Source organism: Anolis carolinensis, chromosome 6 (genome assembly GCF_035594765.1).
Source record: "Anolis carolinensis isolate JA03-04 chromosome 6, rAnoCar3.1.pri, whole genome shotgun sequence".
Lineage (NCBI taxonomy): Eukaryota > Metazoa > Chordata > Lepidosauria > Squamata > Dactyloidae > Anolis > Anolis carolinensis.
This window is the reverse complement of record NC_085846.1, coordinates 83,402,509-83,422,923: the sequence shown is the minus strand read 5'-3', so window position 1 is coordinate 83,422,923 and position 20,415 is coordinate 83,402,509. Positions and strand designations below refer to the sequence as shown.

The 20,415-nt window shown below is 37.8% G+C and overlaps 1 protein-coding gene across 4 annotated transcripts in view; it reads right to left on the bottom strand.

The window, feature by feature from the left end:
* Nucleotides 1-10,852: 10,852 nt before the first annotated feature.
* Nucleotides 10,853-20,415, bottom strand: part of osbpl3 (oxysterol binding protein like 3) — a 148,946-nt gene continuing 139,383 nt past the window's right edge. For all 4 annotated transcript variants that reach the window (XM_008112667.3, XM_008112666.3, XM_008112668.3 and 1 more), the window contains 3 exons: nt 20,250-20,376; nt 19,587-19,709; nt 10,853-18,399 (listed from right to left, as the gene is read on the bottom strand). In XM_008112667.3, the coding sequence (XP_008110874.1) occupies nt 18,303-18,399; nt 19,587-19,709; nt 20,250-20,376 (347 nt within the window). In that variant the 3' untranslated portion in view covers nt 10,853-18,302. The remainder of the gene's footprint in view (nt 18,400-19,586; nt 19,710-20,249; nt 20,377-20,415) is intronic.

The following is a 20,415-nucleotide window of genomic DNA, read 5'->3' as shown; positions in this document are numbered from 1 at the left end:
TGTACATCGATTTTTGTGTGTGCAAAGAGTGTGGAATTATTAGCAGCCCAATTTATATAGGCAGATTAGTGATTGCTTCTAAATGCGTGATGCCTCCTTTGTCTAATTAAACTAAGCAGTTAGTGGAGAACAGCAACAGCGGAACGCTTTTTCTAGCTACACTTCATTTACAGTGCTAAAATCACAGATGTTCCCACAATAGTATCTGAGAATCAATTTGGAACAACTATTTCTTTTCCCATATCTATATTCATAATCACTAATGTAGTCAGAAATCCCTGCTTTGCTCATAAGCATGCATCAAAAGCTATGAGGAAAGGATAATGCTTTCCTCACTTTCTCTGAGAGAATGTACAACAGGATGTTTAAAATCCATAAGCAGTAATGATGTCAATTGTTTGGTTCAGTTCATGTATGCACTCCCTTTAAAACCTCTCCGCTTTAAAATGAGCTCTAAAAACAAAAACGTTTTTAGATAAAACAATGACAAAAATGTAAACATTAATTCAAGAAATGACTTTAATTTAACTTTAAATATAACTATGCTGATTCCTGAGACTATTGTGAGTTTTCACATGGGTTACAAGTTACAATTACCCATGCATGTGCAACCCGTTTTAAAGAATAGGTCCTTGTCTTTAGAGTTTTTTCTGATCTAGGAGGAAAAATTGTGGGAAGTAGGAAGAGTGCCACTGGTTTTGCTGAGCTAAATTTAAGAACCATTGCACAACTTTGCTCATTTTCTACTTCCTTCTGCAACAGTTTCTTTTCTGCTTTGTGATTTAAACTGTAATTGTACAGCAGGCAAGGAGCTTTATGAGCTGATTTTATGTAAGCTCTAACTGTCCAATTTCGGCAGGAACAGTCCCTATTTTTTCAGCTTTTAAAAAATGATCCAATTTCAATTCCATTCTTTGCCACTTCCCCACTTTTTCTTCATCTCATTTTGCTGCAAACTGAGACGAAAACACAAAAGGTGTTTGTACTCAAGACACAGCAGGGGAAGAGGATACTTCTGCCTTTTCCGGTAAACTCAGGCAAAAGTAAACTGCTGCATCATCTTGCTTTCTTGTTCTTCTTCTAAATAACATTTGCCTTCTGGACCACACTCTGATATTGCCTGGCCACATGTATTCTGCTTTTTCTCTGTGAAATGTTGGCGAGCATGGCATTATAAAAGTCTTCTTCACTGTAAGGTGGGCTAAAATTGCTTGGCATACTCAGTACATAAAGTGGATACAAATCTTGCCACATTTTAGATGAGATAGGTCTGGGTCACCTAAGGAAATTAATATTGAGAAGAAGTAGGTCAACTAAGGAATTTAATGTAGAGGGAACTGTAAAACATCTACGAATCATCTTAGTAATTCTGCTATTTCTTTATGGGGTAAAGAATGATGCCACCATAGAAGACCCCAAAACTGGCCTTTTCTATTCCTACTCCTTTTCCTAAAGTCACTCATGTTAGTTGCTACTATATTCAAAACTCCAATTATTATATAATCTCCTCATATTCACAAACCATCTGAGGGTCCTGCCACACAGCCATATAACTCAGAATATCAAGGCAGAAAATCCCACAATACCTGCTTTGAACTGGGTTATCTAAGTCCACACTGATATATATTCCAGTTCAAAGCAGAAAATGTGGGATTTTATTCAGCTGTGTGAAAGGGGCCTTAGATGCTTGATGCTAGGCAGAAAAGCAAGGTTCCCATCCCTGCATCCCAAAAGCCATGAATGCTAAAGTCCTGATAAATTGTATCACTGTGTTGCAATCTATCATAGCTTTGTTACAACTCCTCACAAAATCATGGATGTGTAAGCTTTAATAAAAAGTAAAGTTTTCCTCTTGACATTAAGTCTAGTCGAGTCCGACTCTGGCGGGTGGTGCTCTTCTCCATTTCTAAGCTGAAGAGATGGCGCTGTTCATAAACACCTCCTAGGTTATGTGGCCGACATGACTGCATGGAGCGCTATTACCTTCCTGCCGAAGCGGTACCTATTGATCTACTCACATTTGTATGTTTTTGAACTGTTAGGTTGGCAGAAGCTGGGGCTAACAGCGGGAGCTCACCCCAACCTGAGGATTCGAACCACCGACCTTCCAGTCAGCAAATTCTACAGCTTAACAGTTTAACCCACTGTGCCACCATGCCCCCTTTTCATGTAAGCTTTATAAGGTTTGAATTTGTATACTTCTCTTGTTTCTCCTCTTATTTCACAACTTAAAAGTCAAAAGCTTCTCCTTTAATTTTTTCTGACAATGACTATATTCCTTGCGGCATCCAAACAGAAGGAACCACAGTATCTTTGTACCATGGCTGCAATTGATTCATAACTAATTCCAACAATAATTTAAGAAAACACAGAATGTGTGGCTGTACAGAATGTTCATAGGCTTAAAGAAAACATCACACAGGCCATCTTGCTACTGCTCAGTACATGGCTCTGGTGCATAATGTTGCAGGGTTGGAAAAAAAACCCATTGGCATTTACAGGACCCAGTCGTGCAGTGTTTCTCAATCATATTTCTGATGGTCTTAATAACCCCTTTGTAGGTGAACTATAAATCCCAGCAACTACAACTCCCAAATGTCAAGGTCTATTATCCCTAAACTCCACCAGTGTTCAAATTTGGGCATATTGAGTATTCGTGCCAAGTTTGGTCCAGATCCATCATTGAGTCCACAGTGCTCTCTGGATGTAGGTGAACTATATCTCCAAAACTCAAGGGCAATGTGCAGTATTTTCTTTTGGTCATTGGAGTTCTGTGTGCCAAGATCGGTTCACTTCCATCATTGGTAGAGTTCAGAATGCTCTTTGATTGTAGGTGAACTATAAATCCCAGTGACTACATCTCCCAAATGACAAAAACCAATCCCCCTCAACCCCACCAGTATTCAAATTTGGGTGTATTGGGTATTTGTGCCAAATTGGGTCCAGTGAATGAAAATGCATCCTGCATATCAGATATTTACATTACGATTCATAACAGTAGCAAAATTAGTTATGAAGTAGCACTGAAAATAATTTTATATTTGGGGGTCACCACAACATTGGGAACTGTATTAAGGGGTTGTAGCATTAAAAAGGTTGAGAACCACTGCAGTAGTAGGTCTTTACTGGTAGGAAGCCAGGATAAAGTATCCTAATTGTTCTTTTCTTCACAGCAGAATTGCAACAAGTTTTAAGACTGGAACCCTATGCTTTTGATCTCTGCCATATAATAAAAGAAGATGGGGGATATATATGCAATTTTGCTCACATTTATCATTATATCTGAAGTGAGCCATAAAGTTGAATGATTAGACTCTAGTTGCTAAAGGAAAAAAGTGTTCTTTTCCAACAGCTGGAGGGCCCAAGTTTGCCCATGCCTGCTTTAAATTGTATGTTTCTCCGTTTTTAGTGTTGAGTCTCAGTAAGACAGTGGTTCTCAACCTGTGAGTCCCCAAATGTTTTGGCCTTCAAGTCCAAGAAATCCTAACAGCTGGAAAACTGACTGAGATTTCTGGGGAGTTGTAGGCCAAAACATTTGGGGATCCACAGGTTGAGAACCACTGCAGTAAGAGAAGACAGCAGCATATAAATATATGTAGCAATAATAATAATAATAATAATATCCAGGGCTGTTTCTTAGTTTCCAAGATCAGGCAGGATCCTTTGGGGTTTTCATTCCATGCACATTTAAACGATATTCCAAACTAATAGTCCATTGTGAGTCACTTCTAACTGTCAAGGGAAACAATAATGCGTTCCAACTCTCCCAGGCCACAAGGGGGCAGAAAGAGACATTCCTTTTGGGGAAACGACGACTCCATGGCTGAGCTGCCTGAAGGATTCTGGGAGTTGTAGTTCAAAGGAAAGGTAACCTTCATGGCGCGTGAAGCTATCTAAGCTCACTCACTCATTTCTCCCCACCTCGCTCACAACGCCTCTCCCGCTTCTCACAAGCGAGTGGGCGGAAGGGCGGGTCTTCCGCTCTCTTAAACGGCCGTCGGGAGGTGGGCGGGGCCAGAACGTCCAGCGCCAACGGCTGCAGTGATGGACGTGGTCAGAGGGAGGAGGCGTGGCTTTGGAGGCACACGCTCCGCCCCCCGAAGGAGACACTCCAGAGAGTGGCAGGAGAGGAAACCACGCTTTAGACTCGAGTCTTAGGCTGCATCCACACTAGTTTCAAAACCAGTTTAACTCCCATGGCTCAATGCGAGCGGTATATAAATTAAATAAATAAATAAATAAATCCTGGGAGTTGTTGTTTGGTGAGGCACCAACTCTCTTTGGCAGAGAAGTCTCGAAACTTCATAAAACTACAACACCCAGGATTCCATAGCATTGGGCAGCAACAATTAAAGTGGCTGGGTTGCTGTGAGTTTTCCGGGCTGTATGGCTAAGCTGCAGAAGCATTCTCTCCTGACGTTTCGCCCACATCTATGGCAGGTATCCTCAGAGTTTGTGAAGTCTGTTGGGAAAAAGGCAAGCGAGGTTTATATATCTCTGGAAAGTCCAGGGTGGGAGAAATAACTCGTGTCCTTTGAAGGCAGGAGTGAATTTTCAACTGGTCACCTTGATTAGCACTAAATGGCCTCGCAATTTCAAAGACTAGCTGCTTCCTGCCTGGGGGAACCTTTGTTGGGAGGTGTTAGACAGGCCCTGATTGCTTCCTATCTGGAATCCCCCTTTTTGAGTGTTGTACTTTATTTACTGTCCTGATTTTAGAGTTTTTGAAATACTGGTAGCCAAATTTTATCCATTTTCATGGTTTTCTCCATTTTGTTGAAATAGTCCACATGCTTGTGGATTTCAATGGCTTCTCTGTGTAGTCTGACATGGTGGTTGTCAGAGTGGTCCAGCATTTCTGCGTTCTCAAATAATATGCCGCGTCCAGGTTGGTTCCTCAAGTGCTCTGCTATGGCTGACTTCTCTGGTTGGATTAGTCTGCAGTGCCTTTCATGTTCCTTGATTCGTGTTTGGGCAATGCTGCGTTTGGTGGTCCCTATGTAGACTTGTCCACAGCTGTATGGTATATGGTAGGTTCCTACAGAGCATTTTTCTTAGTGGGTCTGTAGACAGTTTGTAGGTTGTGTTTCTTCATCAGCTTCCCTATGCTTGTTTTGTGCATCACATCGCAGGGATACAACCCAGTTGGCGCTGTAATTCATCATATAAGAAAGGTTAAGTTGCATTTTTAAGTCTCACTTAGCCAACGTTCTGGATTATCCAACGCATTTTTGTAGTCAATGTTTTCAATACATTATGATATTCTGGTGCTAAAGTCGTAAATACAGTAATTACTACGTAGCATTACTGCATATTGAACTACTTTTTCTGTAACATTTGTTGTATAACATGATGTTTTGGTGCTTAATTTGTAAAATCATAACTTAATTTGGTATTTGATAGGCTTCCCTTTAATCTCTCCTTGTTATCCAACATATTTGCTAATCCAACATTCTGCCGGCCAGTTTATGTTGGATAACTCTACTGACTCTACCGTATCATCTTTTTAGGTTTCAGGTCAAGTCAAGAAATGGCTACAAGGCCATAAAAAGTCTTTCATGCAGTAGTAAATCCAGGATCTTCTCTCGATATTGTGTTATTTGTTCATTTTGGCCACCAGGTGTCAGAATCCAAAAGGCAATGTAATGGTTTACAGAGGCAATATTAGATATCCTTTCGTATTTGAACAGAAGAATTTTTATTCTTGTACAAAGATTTATAAATCACCGATGGTGCAGTGGATTAAACTCTTGTGCCGGCAGGACTGCTAACTTGAAGGTTGGGTTGCTGACAAGAAGGTTGCCAGTTTGAATCCAACCCGGGAAGAGGGCGGACGAGCTACCTCTGGCAGCTTCAGCTCCATACAGGGGCATGAGGGAAGCCTCCCTCAAAGATGGTAAAAACATCCTTGCAGATGGCCAATTCTCTCACGTCAGAAGCGACTTGCAGTTTCTCAATAACATGAGAAAAAACCCCCATGTGATTAAAAACTCCTCTTCCTGAAGAACCCCATTATGGAATTTATGCAGTCCAGTGTAAAAAATGTGCCCTGATCCATTAGGAGAGACAGTAAAAAATAACAAATATTGTTATTGTTTGCAGAAGCAGAAAACTGGGAAATTTGGGGCATATACCTGGAAGTGCTACTTCATAAATCACATAATTTGACGGTGGAATTATTTCTCACAAATTGTATCAACAAGTCACTGGTCCGGATAACTTTAAAAGATGAGATAAATTCATGGAAGATGGGGCTAGCAATAACTAGGACCAGCAATCAAGATGGATATATATATGAATTCCTAATTTTTTTCTGATTTCTAGGCTGCAGTCTTCATTTTGATTTATAATTGAATGAATGTATAAAAAGCCTTTGTCTATTCCAATGTCTTCTTCATCTACCTTAACATTGTACAAATCGTCTTCAGACACTTTCCCCTTAATGTTCAGCTGTATCCTTTTTTGGCCTCTTCCTTGACTTTCTTCCATTGCTATTTCAAATCTTTGCTATCATCCACAGGTGGCATATAAATGGTCATATCTACTGACCCAGGTCTGGTATTTCTAATGGTCAAGCATAGGATGAATTGCTTATTATACTGTATACAGAGTATATGAGTTTTGATTTATTCTCTTGCTACTGTATGTCAATTTTGTATGTGTTTGGTGCAACTTTTTATATTGTGTTTTTATCTATTTTATGTTCATATGGTATTGAATTTGTTGTACCCCACCTCAAACCATCAGGAGATGAGGTTTTTTTAATGTCAGGAGCAACTTGAGAAACTGCAAGTTGCTTCTGGTGTGAGAGAACTGGCCGTCTGCAAGGACTTTGCCCAGGAGATGCCCGGATTTTTTGATGTTTTACCATCCTGTGGGAGGCTTTTTTTGTGTCCTCACATGGGGAGCTAGAGCTGACAGATGGGAGCTCACTCTGCTCCCTGGATTTGAACTGCCAACCTTTTGATCATCAGTCCTGCCGGCACAAGAGTTTAACCCACTGCACCACTAGGGACTCCAGGAGGCGTGGGTAAATAATAATACAGTATTTCAATATCTATGAAAATAGCAATGATTAATCAACCGATTAAAAATGTGTTTAATCTTCCAGTGGCTGTCTCACTTTGGGCCCTAGTAGTGCAAGGGATAGAAGGTGGGTAAAGACTAGGATATGGGTTATATTTTATATTAAGTGTTTGTGATCTTTTGACCCGACATCCTTTTCTGTTTTACCGAAAAGCTGATAAAAGTGCTGGGATTTTCTGTCAATGGTTAGCAGTTTTATCGACATTTAATATAGCATTTTATTTACATTTGGGGTTGCAACACGCAGACAAGATGCTGCCACTTGCCCAACAAATATTGTTTTGGGTGTACTGAATTGATAAGATAAATAAATAGTTTAATAAAGGATGGGGGCTTCTAGGGCTTGTTGTTTGCTCCATATTGTGTGCACTTCTTGCTTCACAGTCAGAAGGTCTATTGCGGACTTTCTCATTGCTAATGTTGTTTCCAGTCTTCAGGAAATACACAGGAGGAGAATTAAAAAGAAAAATGTCAAAGAATCAATAGACGAACGAGACAATGGTGATGGAGTGGACAATACCTTGTGCCTTTTTGTATTCCTATATAAAACAAAAGGCGATGAGCAACATCACTATGCGGTTTTCTTTTTTTAGAAGTCATATTAAACCACCTAACCACTCTGAAATCAATCGAACCAATATAGGTTAAATTCTATGGGCTGGTTAAACCATGCCGAAGTTCAATTTCAACCAATGGGACTTAAATTGAAACAATGACGTGCAAGTTAAATCAGTGGGGCAAATTTCCAACTGGTTCACATGACAATAATAATAATAACCATCATCATCATAATTTATACTCTGACACCATCTCCCAAAGGGACTCGGTGCGATTCACAAAGTAATATAGTTTGGATATACAGTAACTATATATGAATATAACTCTCTCTAGTTCAGTGGAGGCAATGGGGAAATGTTTTGGGAGCTATAACAAGATTAAAAGGTAGTAAGTGATTCAGTGGCTGCTCAGATTAGTACAACATTGTAATCAGAGTAAGTGAACAGACAAAAATAGGAAATATCCTATTGCTATTAGTAAATTTTATTTATTTATTTATATACAGTATTATATATATTAAATGTAGCTGCCATGATGCCTTCTAAAACAGAAAGGACGCTAGATCCTCCGCTTGTCAATCCATCTCACTCCATTTGTGCCTGCCAGGAATGCAAACCCATGAAACTGGGTGTTACTGTGAACTAAATGGTTTTATATTGTATAAAGTTATTGTAATAACTTCACAGTTGTGTCATTTGTTGCCCAGCTATTTTTCTGGATGTTTAAAAAAGAAATGGAAATATTCAATGTAAGGGACTTTAGCTTTTCCATATTGTAATCTGTGTAATTATGCTTCATTAACATCACAGGAGGAAGATCTTCAGCAAATGATGAAACAAATGCTGTTTACATGCAGTTGCATTGGGATGAGTCTAATTAAGAAGTCTATGAATAATAACATTAAAGTGGAAATTATTTCCTGTGCAGGACCTATTTAAATTAAATGGAAACACCATGAGATTGTTTTTCTACAAAATTACATTCCCTTGAAAATTATTTTGCAGAATGAATTCCTAAGTGGGTTTTGCTTTGTCATACAGCTATAGAGATAATGCAATTTATGCTTAAGTTACTAATTTTTTTCTTGAAACAAACAGAAATGGGACTTATTTCTTGGCTGCATATCTTTATTATATGAATGTCAAGGCAAATTGTGAATGGTATTTCTGATAAGCCTTAAAGATTTTCATCAACTGTATTTTGCTAAGGGCCATCTGGTCCCATTCATATTTTATTGAAGACCATCTGCTTTCTGCATTGTTGAGATGAGTCAACTCTTAAGGCTTAGTTATACATAAGGTTTCCGAAACCATCAGATAAACAGTGTTCAATTGTGAATACAACCCACATAACGTAACCATATTTTTCTAGTTTAAATATTTGATTTGGATTTCAGTGAATGTTGAGGATGCTTGTCTTTTTATTTCTTTCAATAAATAAGTGATTCAGCACTATTTCCCAATAAAATTAGGACTATTCAATGAGTTGCAAAATCCATTTGTTAAGTTCATTTTTAGTTTTCCCCTTTATATTAATTCCATTTGATTCAATGACAGTTCTGGAGCCACCTGTGGCGCAATGAGTTAAACCCTTGTGCTGGTAGGACTGCTGACTGAAGGGTTGGCGGTTCAAATCTGGGGAGCGTGGTGAGCTCCCACCTGTCAGTTCCAGCTTCCCATGCGGGCATATGAGAGAAGCCTCCCATAGGATGGTAATACATCTGGGTGTCCCCTGGTCAACGTCCTTGCAGACAGCCAATTATCTCACACCAGAAGCGACTTGCAGTTTCTCAAGTTGCTCCTGACATGAGAAAAAATGACAGTTCTAGCCTTTTGGACTTGACAAAGCTCACTGGTTGGTTGTACCAGAATCCTACTATGGCTTGGCTCTGTATTATTTTAAGAATCACATAATATAGGAAGTCATGAAAAAATCAACCAAAACCTTACTATTTCACATAATTTATTTATACGTCAGCAATTCCATGGAACGAAAGAGGAGAAAATAATGCTGTGGGCTGAAACCTCATGTTGATCTCCAGAAACCTTATTCAGTCCTTATGGAAATATTGGTAAAGGTTTTTTTCCCCCTACAAAAATCATAAAGGTTAAAAACTTGAAAAGCACCTCTGAAAGCTGACTTTTTCAACTGATTATCACCTTCTACAATTTCCCCTCTGTTTCGATGGAATAATCTAATTACTGAAAGCACTGAGAATTGATCTGTACACTCAGCCAGTGTAGCTTACCAGCTTAAAAACCTGAACTACAAATAAGGAAGCCCCGGTTTCGAAGGTGACCTCTGAACTGATTTAAGTGGCCTTAGGCGAGCCATCTGCCCCTTAAAGTGTTTTAATGGTGTTCTGAGCAAAGCACAGGCTTTGTTATGATGACTCAGGTGTTAAGCAATATGCTATAGAGAAGGCATGCTGGGTTCTCATTTTTGTTTCCTCTTTCAATTTTCTGAGACATGACCTAGAGCTGCATTATGCAGTATCTTAGTATATGGAATCAGCCCTCCACACTCACTTGTGTTGAGAGACAATTTTTTTAAAAAAGGCACCTTTTCGCCTGAGAGAACATTGCTTTAAAATGTCTATGTCCTCCAGCACAACTCCATGTCACTTTATGTGGCCCTCCAGATCCTGAATTACAACTCCTGTATTCCTCATGATTAGACCTCATGATTAGAGCTGATGTGAGTTGTGATACAGTAACATCTCGAAGGCTGTATTTTGTTCTGTTTAGTCACGATAGTGAGGTTAGAATTGAGATACAAGGCTTGTGGATATGACGCCTAACTTTAACATGTCCTTTAACCTTTCCCCAACCTCAGAGACACAAGTGCCATTATCCCCAGTCCACATGGCAGATAATAAAAAGTGATTACAGTTGTCATTCAATAACATCTGGGGACCCAAACTGGGTGAAAACTAAAGAAAACCGGCCACTATAAAAAGTTATAGTTGGCCCTTTGTATCCAATGATTCTCCATCCATGGATTCAACGGCTCTTTGAAGGCAACAATAAGACTGATGTGGCCCTCCATGAAAATGTGTTTGACATCCCTAATCTTGAGATTGTGTAGATGGGAAAAAGGGAAGCATTTTCTGTTTGTCAAATGTAAAACCACATTCTGGAGTGAATGGAAATATAAATGCACCGGGCTTCTACTTGGAAGGCATAAAAAGTGTAATCAGACAGAAATATGATTTTTAGATGTAATATTTATTAATGTGTACCTAGTTTGGTTACAGATAAAATACACACCATATTTCACACTTTAAGATGAGCCAGAATGTTTACAGATGGACAGTGTATAAAATGAAAAACATACCAAAGAAAACTGGAAGACAAGAATATTGCAGTTATTAAAACAACGGTTCCACAATGTGGCAGTCATGGAAGTGTAACATTAATGGTAAGATACAATCCATTCGCAGGTTCAGACCAATCGAAGTTTCCAATAAAAATTAACTTATTGTGTGACTTTCATTTGTATAATTACAGATTCATAGCAGTAATAAATTCTGTTTGCACATACTATATAAGCAGAAAACCAACATGTGAAAGGATCTGTCTGATTCTGAAAAAGTGAGAACGTTGAATCTGCAGTTGTAGAGAGAGCTGGGATTCTCACAAGTCCATTACAGGAGTTTAAAGTGAAATAAGATTGCTTACCATTGTTAAAAAAAATTAAGGGTTAAAAGCTGATTAATATAACAACTGCATAAAGAAAGCAGAAACAACAATCAATGTATTGCTTTTTGAATTGGGAAATGAAAAAAACAGCTGCTGTAAGGAAAAGGGAGAGGTTGTACATTAGCATGGTTGGTGATCAAATGGCAGATATAAAACTTAACTTTTCAATTAAAATGGCCTTCTAGAAAAAGTGCATCCATAATATCATCCTCACAGTACAGTAGGCTTATTTTATTCCACTCAAAGAAAAGGTTGAGGAAAAGATGTGCACAAACCCATCAAGACAATTTTACTTGAACTAAAAATACTTTAATTCAATTTCCATATTTGCATAATTTAGGCAAAGAGAGAACTTTGACAAAAGGAAAGGCAGGTCATTGCTACATATTTACTATATTGAATGTGGGGAAATCCTGTATAGCACAGGAAAACATTCTGAACCATACAGTGAAAATAGTGTCAAAATGGTAATGGAGACAAAATGCATATGTTAAGTTTCTCAAAATGCACAGTCTTAGTTTTAAATGAAAATGCTTTCAATATATGGTTTTTGTTTCTTGTTATTTTGGTATGAGTTGACTATCCCTTAACCAGAAAGCTCTGGAGTTGAAGTGTTTGGGGTTTTGGATGCTTTCAGATTTTGGAAAATCTGTATATGTGAATATACAGATAATGAAATATTTTGGAGAGGGGAACCAAATCTAAACACGAAATTCATTTATGTTCCATATACATTTTATGCACATAACCTGTAGGTTATTTCATAAATATTTGAAATACTTTTGTTTCTGAAACAAAATCTGTGTACACAAAACATTATTAAGCAAAGGTGTCACCATTGTAGGCACCATGAGGCCAGCTGAGGATTTCAGAGAATTTTGAATTTCTGAATTCTGCATAAGGGTTGGTTAATCTGTATCTCTAAATAGTGTGAGCCACCTTAAAATTCTCTTTAAGGGTTAACATAATGTATTTAAATGACTTGGGAATCATTTTCCATGCTGAATAGTAGCAAAGGGAGAAATATTCGGGATATTAACTATCCTCAATGAGATTCTCTCTGTAGTTTATACATTCAAGCTGAATTGTTTGTACACCCCCCCCCCCCATTACTGATATATTGCAAGGCAGGTATGTAAATTCATTGTGTAGAATATTCTCAATTAACAAGAGATGCTTCATTCACATTAAAGGAGGGGATGTTCTGTGTGCATATCCCCTACATGGAGGGTACATGCATGGCTTTTTATATATCTGACAAATTAATCATGAGGAAATAAGAATGTAAGTTCCCATAAGAAGTCCATTTCCTTTTATTTTAAATTACCTCAGTGAAAGCTTTCTGTTTTCAAGAGCTAAGATTTTCCCAACTTTAGAAAAAGGTAAACAGAACTCCAATATTATCCCTCAAAACCTCACTTTTGATATCAGAGTCCGGTTTTTAAAATTTTATAAATACTGCATTTATACTGTTCTCTTTGTATAGAATGATAACAGGATGCATTTCATTTCTATGGTTTGGAAAAGAATGCAATTAGGAGTGCAGCTGTGAAAAAAACTATAGGATACATGGTAAATCAACAACCATGAGTTGACTTCTACTAAAAATGCTCATATCTTTGAACACTGTAGAATTATATTAACTACTAAGTAGATCTTCAGGTCACTTGAAACTGTTAATTTAAAACAAACAGTAAATAATTGCTCAAATGTAACAAATATGAATGTCATAACGTCCAGAAATGTATGTGTAGAGATATCAAAGATTTTATTTGTATCCTTCCCCAGGTTATCAAGATTTAAGAGTGCTTTCAGATTGCAGCCAGTGGTGTCAAAACATAAAATAACTCTGAAGCTTTGAATGGAATGAAGTTGATATTTCCATCACTAGTTCTGTGCATAAAAGAAGTTGTTTCCCTTGTACTATTCCTTAAGACAGACAACTTGGTGTCAGCAGAACCAATAGTTTTATCAGTGCAGCTATTCAGATACCTGACACAACCTTTAAGTGCTTTGCAGCAAAATCAAATATGAGTTCTTAGCAGCTGCCAAAATGTTTCCTTTTTCATTTTCTGGCATGTAAATTGCAGTCTTGAAGCTGTCACAAACTATCTCATGCAGTAAGAGCAGTTAAAATTTGAACATTCAAAAAGTACATAATTTCAACTGGACCAAACGAATTCTGTGATTTAATCCCAAGTGATATACCTGCATCTTTTAAATACTCCAAAATATTGAAAGATCAGAATGCCTAATATTCAAAGTCAGTGGGATAGCGGTCTGCACCTACACCGGTTGCTTAGTTAGATGCACCGACAGTTCTCTTGAACTCTGTAGAATAAATTGTAGAATTATTCCAAAAAGATCCAAATGTGTATGAAAAAGACTCTAATTTCGTTTTAGACAATTAAGAGTCTCTCCCATTGCTTTGGAAAAAAGGCATCTTGTTGAACAATTATGAATGCATAAATTAGATTTACGTATTCATAACTGTTCAGTGTTCATGTTTATGACTGTTGTACTAGTGCCACGATTACTACCTCAAGCCCACCAAGCTATGGAGGTATATTCTATTGGGGATTGGGGAGTTGCAAAATGTCATTTTCAGCCCTCTTAACTACAATCTGTGGTGTGATAATCAGAAGCAGGCCTCTGTCCAAATGTTTACCTGCAGATTGTTGGTGGAAGGAGGCTGAAGCACCAGCCTGCTTTGCCCTGATCGCCAGTAGAACAAACCACCATCTGGCAGCCTCCTAAACTAATGAGAGCTATTGCAATAGTTTTTGACAGTCAATTTCAGCAATAGAAGCAATGCAGTCCTAGATGAATTTTTGGATCTAGCGTGGCCCCTTTAACTCAGGATGCTTCCTATTCCTGGTATAAAGGATTGAACCAGAGCCTTATGTCAATGTGAGAAGGATAAGTCCACATGAAGCTAAGATATAGTCTAAAAATATTCAATACTGGATGTAATGCATATAAAAAAAACCAACTGATATGACAAGTCCCTTTTTGGAGGAGGACACTGCACAAATACAGCATTTTGACAACACTTTAAGTTCTATGGATCCATCCTATGGCATCCTGGGATTTGCAGTTTCACAAATCATTTAAAATTCTGTCTAACAGAACTGTATTATCTTCTCAAACTACAATCCCAGGATATTGTAGGATGCAGTTAAAGTGCTATAACTGTGTAGCATGAAAAAAAAACCCTGTGACCATTTCATTTTGCACCAGTTCCCCATACCAGAAAATATCAGCAAATAATGGCAATAAGATTGCTAATTGCTATCAAGTTGGCTTTGACTTAAGCTGACTTTATGAATGACTGACTTCCAAGACAGGGATGCCTATTCATAGAAATTGGTCCAGATAAGTCTTTGACAAAAAACAAACAAAATATTTTTGAAACATCTAATAGATCAGTTTCCTTTTAGAATTGTGGAGACTAGTTTATATCCGGGCCGGGCTGGGCTGGGCTGTGGCGCAGCTGTTGAGCAGCTGCCTTAAATCACTCTGACCATGAGGTCATGAGTTCGAGGCCAGCCCGTGGCGGGGTGAGCACCCGTCAATTAAAAATAAAAAATAGCCCCTGCTCGTTGCTGACCTAGCAACCCGAAAGATAGTTGCATCTATCAAGTAGGAGATAAGGTACCACTTATAAGTGGGGAGGCAAGATTAACTAATTTACGACCTGGAATGAGGAAGTGCCGTCAGTGTGGATGATGAAGCAGCTGCTCCCCCCTGTGGCCAGAATCGAACATCCCCTCAGAAGAAGGTTAACTTGCCTCTGCGTGTGTCTCTCAGTCTCTGTTTGATGTGTTTATGGGCATTGAATGTTTGCCCTATGTGTGTTATAATGTGATCCGCCCTGAGTCCCCTTCGGAGTGAGAAGGGCGGAATATAAATACTGTAAATAAATAAAATAAAATAAATATCCCATCAATTCAATTCAGTAATGCATGTATTATGGTAAGTTCTTTGTTCATGACAATGAATGCACTCTTGTTAAAAGCTATATTAAATATTAAAACTTGTATTTGGACTGTACATTGTATAAAGCAGTGAAAGACAGCTGGAAACTGTAATTTCCAAGGTGAATAGCTAGCCAATCAATAATTTTTGAAGGCATAAGGCAAAATTAAATAATTAGTCTGGGCCATAAACACAGAAATTATTTATGCCAGAGAACACACAGTAAAAGTGACACAAAAAGAGACATTATTTTACAAAGAAACACAATGATCATTGCCTTCAAGAAGAACTAGTCCCAAAGAAAAATACAAGACATACCAATTAGGGCATAATGACAACAAAAAACCGCCGAGTTGAACAGAGACTGATCAAAATGTGGGATATGGCTGAGAAGTTGAACTTGGTAGATGAGCAGAAAGGGGAAGAGTAAAAAAGGATTACAAAGAAAAACCAACACTGGAAATTTCAACTGTATCTATGGAAATCTCTATGGAAATAAGCAGAGAACTTGCAGCAAACATTCAATGAATGGCTTAGGAGCACTTCTGATTCAAAACCACTCTTTTCCCCACAAACACAAAGTGCCAGTTTGCCCTGCACTGGTTACTCTGGAGAGTACAAACTTCACTTGCTCTAGCATTTGATAAGAGGAATAAAATGAGAAGATTGCCACCCTTGAGAATTTAAGGAGGCATGTGGCTGAATGATAGGCATGATATAATTAGAATTTGTGATCTTATAAAGATGCCCGAAAACCTGGCAAGTGGTGTCAAATAAAACCTTAGAGTTTGTAAAGTACTGATGAAATATTAATTGGACCCAATATTTACAGGGTCTTCACAGAAACTGCAGGGACATAGATAAATTAGAGATTTTGCAAAATTATTTAATTTTAAGGATAAATTTCACTGTCGACTGGATGTGCAACCGTAAACAAGTTACCTAAAATATTTCAAGAAGTAGCCAGCTGTTGTATTTTGTACAATGGTGTTTGCATGCTATCTACAGTGAGAAATGCCTTCCTCATGCACTTTAACTGTAACCGTAACCACTGTGAGCTAAAGAACCCTTGCTATTATAGCACAAAGGGCGAAAATAATTACCTGCCTCCAGTTTTCCCAGCACATTCATCAGTAAGAATAGCTTCAATTCATGCAGCTGAGATACCTGCATGGAGATCCTTCTTCTGCTGAAGTATTTGGAACAGCTGACATATGAAGGATCTCCATATTCATGCTGAAATCAAGACATTTTGCTTCCACACACAGCACTGGAATGGAGTACAAGAAACACTACTATATACGGAGAGGAAAACAGCAAAATAATATACAGGAACCAACGTTTTGCACTGTAAAAATGACAGATCTCATTGCCTTGATTTGCCATCAGTAGATCTGAAAGCCACAGAGCAAACTTATGGAACTAATACTCCAGATCATATAGAGCACATGCTTCCTGTTCTAATAAGCATATGATACAGTAAAAGTGTGACTAAACACAAAAACAAAAGACTTCCACCTCCTATCAAAGTGCTGTTTTGTCTATTTCCAATTCCTGTTTCAACATGCTGAATATGTTCATGGAATATTAGGACATTACAAAGGATACAGAAGAAAATACAACAATTTTAGTGCAAGACAAATGTACACAAAACAGTTGGTGGAAGATCATATATTCCATACATTTACCTAAGGCAGATGGTTAAGCTTTTTTAAAAAATACAATATGCTGCTCAGAAGAGGTAGAAAATACCAAAATATTTTTTTTCAGAAAAAAACTATCCCTTAATAATTAGCTTCTTTGCAAATAATTTTTTTAAAAGAAAGAGGGCCTTTCTATTGTCCAGCATATTCTTCTTTTTTTGGAAACAAGCCAGGCAAGAAATACAAAGAAGAGCTCATTTTGCTCTAGCAAACATAAAACCATGTTTCTTTTTATTTGGTCACTGGTATCCATCTCTTATGTTTTAGAACACAACCTAGAAATAATTTAGTTGCTTGTAACTAGGCCTTCATTCTATGTCCCCCCCCCCCCCTAATAGGACTTAACTCGTTTTGGTTTGATTGTGCCCTGAAAGTTTAGTCAACACCGCACATTATCCATATACACATTACACAATATGATACAATTTTGGGACACAGTCTAGATGCAACGTCTACTGTGCAAGCCCTGTTGAAATCTGCAATGGTTTAACCTCCATTCCTTTCAACAAGACATAAGAGAAGTTTCCAAATGACTGTGCCCTTTTGTGTAAGGCAGTAGACCCATCAATGCTACTACCACTTAATACTATTTCTTAGGATATGTTATCTGATGGAGTAAATCTATGGTTACTAAATTGCCCTTTAGAAAACATAAAAAAAGATTCCAGCATGAAGATGCAATCTTAGGCAAGAGACTAAATAAATAAATACACTCATTCCAGCTTTGGTAACTTAACTAAGTGTTTCTCAAACTGTGCTCCCCAAGATGTTTTGGACTTCAGCTCCCAGAAATCTCAACCCAGCTGTTAGGAATTGTGGGAGCTGAAACATCTGGAGGAGCACAGTTTGAGAAACTCTGTATTAACTTATTGGGGGAAATCAGTGGGTTTATTCAATTTCCACAATGTAGCTCAAGGCTGCTGACCAATTCTGTCTATCAGACAACTGGGTAAGGCATTTAACCTGAGCTTGCATTATCCTTTGGGGGAAAACAAATAGTGTTAAAGCTTCTATCTTCATCACCCCCTTAAGAAACACATTCAACCATCGCTTATTAAACAGCATATGTAAAGAAAATTAGCATTTTTGTACATTCAAACAGATTTGTGGTTACTATCAAAATAGCTACAGAAGAAATGGAATGAAGTAAAGGTGCACGTCAAAAATCCTAATCAAGCAGGAATCTAGAAGATCCAAGGTGATATGCAGCATTTTCTTTGTCATAAGTGATAGTAAGAAAACCACTATTAAAGGTCCTTCCCTCTTTGTCTTTTCATCACCACAGAACAGGACTGTCCAGCTTGGAAAAGCCAGGATTTTTCCTAAGTTCCAAATAGGTTCCATTGCTAACCCAGGAGTCATCCGCAGATTTCCTGTTAAACAGCAAACATAATATTTTTTTGTTTTGTTTTCTTCCCAACAAAAGGGTGATTTAGTTTTACTTCTGGGTACCTGTTTGATTTTCTAGATTTCTACATTTGTGGAGTCAGAAGAATGGTTACAACATGAATATAACTTTCAATAATATTTCCCAAATAGAAATATTTATTTACTAAGTACCTTTCCTTCAGTAAATAGAAAATGATGAAGAAAGAATTCCCTGGTCTGATCGAATCACAAATGAGATCTACATTTTCTTAAATTTAACAGGGCCATGCACCACATTCATCCAGATTGTACACTAATCTTAGTCATCTGTCCATATTATGGAGGTGTACAGGATCACATACTTCAGTCTGTCCACATTATCCCTTCCAACTCAAACACTTTTGCGTTAATAGCAAATATTTCTGCACCTATTTGAATTTGTGATGAATTCCCCATAAGGGCTTTCAGCTCCAACGTGTAAAAGATGGGGTGCAACTAACAGGAACAATAAGTCTGGTTGCATAGCTGGTGGGCACAGCTCTGTTCCCCAATGAAAAATGCATATACATATGCATTCTTCAAATGATAAATCCTGGAAACTTTCATCCCTAACCTAGACCCAGTTTCTGTGACTAACCAAGTATAATGCAGCCATTGGGACAATTTCCAAATTTCCATTTCACTCCATGCAGAAAAGGACCAGTGTATATGGTACCAAATGCATCTGATATTAAAAATGTGAGGGAAAAAAATCAAGAATTAAGGACTACTTCCCAGCTTTCTTTTCTATCCACAAGAATACATAGGAAAAGGACAATCACATCAACTGAAAAGTCCACAAAAATACTAGAGAAGTTAAGTTTCAATATCCTTAGCACTGGTGTTTTCTGCAAAACACTACATTCCTTTGGCTTGTTATTTCTTCCACCATGTTTTGATTAGCTTTTATGTATCCCACTACAAGAAAACAAGACATTTGTGTTTTTTTATGATACCTCCCTTCTAATAACATTAAAAATGCCTTTAGCATTTAGTGATATCATGTGAGAGAACCAGCATGGTGCAGTGGTTTTGAATGTTGGACCATAACTCTGGAGATCAGGTCTCCTGTTTTTTTTTTTTTCCTCGAGGGGGGAGATTAAATAACCAGCTCATTTCAGTCTAAGAACATGTCATGTTATATATACACTACCTAAAAAATCTAGGTTGATGCTCCATATTGTTTTCATCTAGAACCTTCCGCCGCTCTCGCTGCAGCTGTTCAACCCTCTGTTTTTGCATTTCTGCACCTTCAATATTACCTTCTTCTAGGAGCCTGTCAAGTAATTACAGAAAAAAGAAGGGTTATGGTCATATTTAACCTTTGCTTATTTCAATTTAATACCCATTAAGTCTTGCTGAAGCAAGTTGCTATACCAGAGGCCTATTCACACTATAGAATTATAGCACTGTTATTGCATTTCAACTGCCATGGTTCTGTCCAATGAAATTCCTGGAGTTTGTAATTTAGTAAGATTGCTCTGGCTAAGTATTCAAAATTCTAGAATGTAAAACTCCACAGGACAGAAGCATGGCAGATAAAATGAAATAATGGAGTTAGTAATGTGGTGCGAACAGACCCCTTTATTGACCCTGGCCACAGACAGCAGTTTGAGTAGGAATGACAGTTTGGGAGAAAACTTCATTGACAAAAGGATTCTGGAAATGAAGAGAAACTTTAAAAGATATTCTACAAAACATATTACTTGCCTTTATCAGGGGCAAGTAAAGAACTTTCCAATTTCTATGTATGGTTGTGAAAGCTATGGTTGTGAAAACTGCTTCATGAATTCAGATATGATTTTTTAAAAATTACCTTTGGTCTGGTCTAAAACGAGTATCGGTTGGTGGTAATAGGGGTCTAACAAGTGGATCTAATTCATTTAACTCTAATGCAAACTGTGTGAAGCAATACCACTTTTCAAAATCCTTGGGCATTGGATCTGCAAATAAAAACATACAAGCAAATGACTGTTATGCTC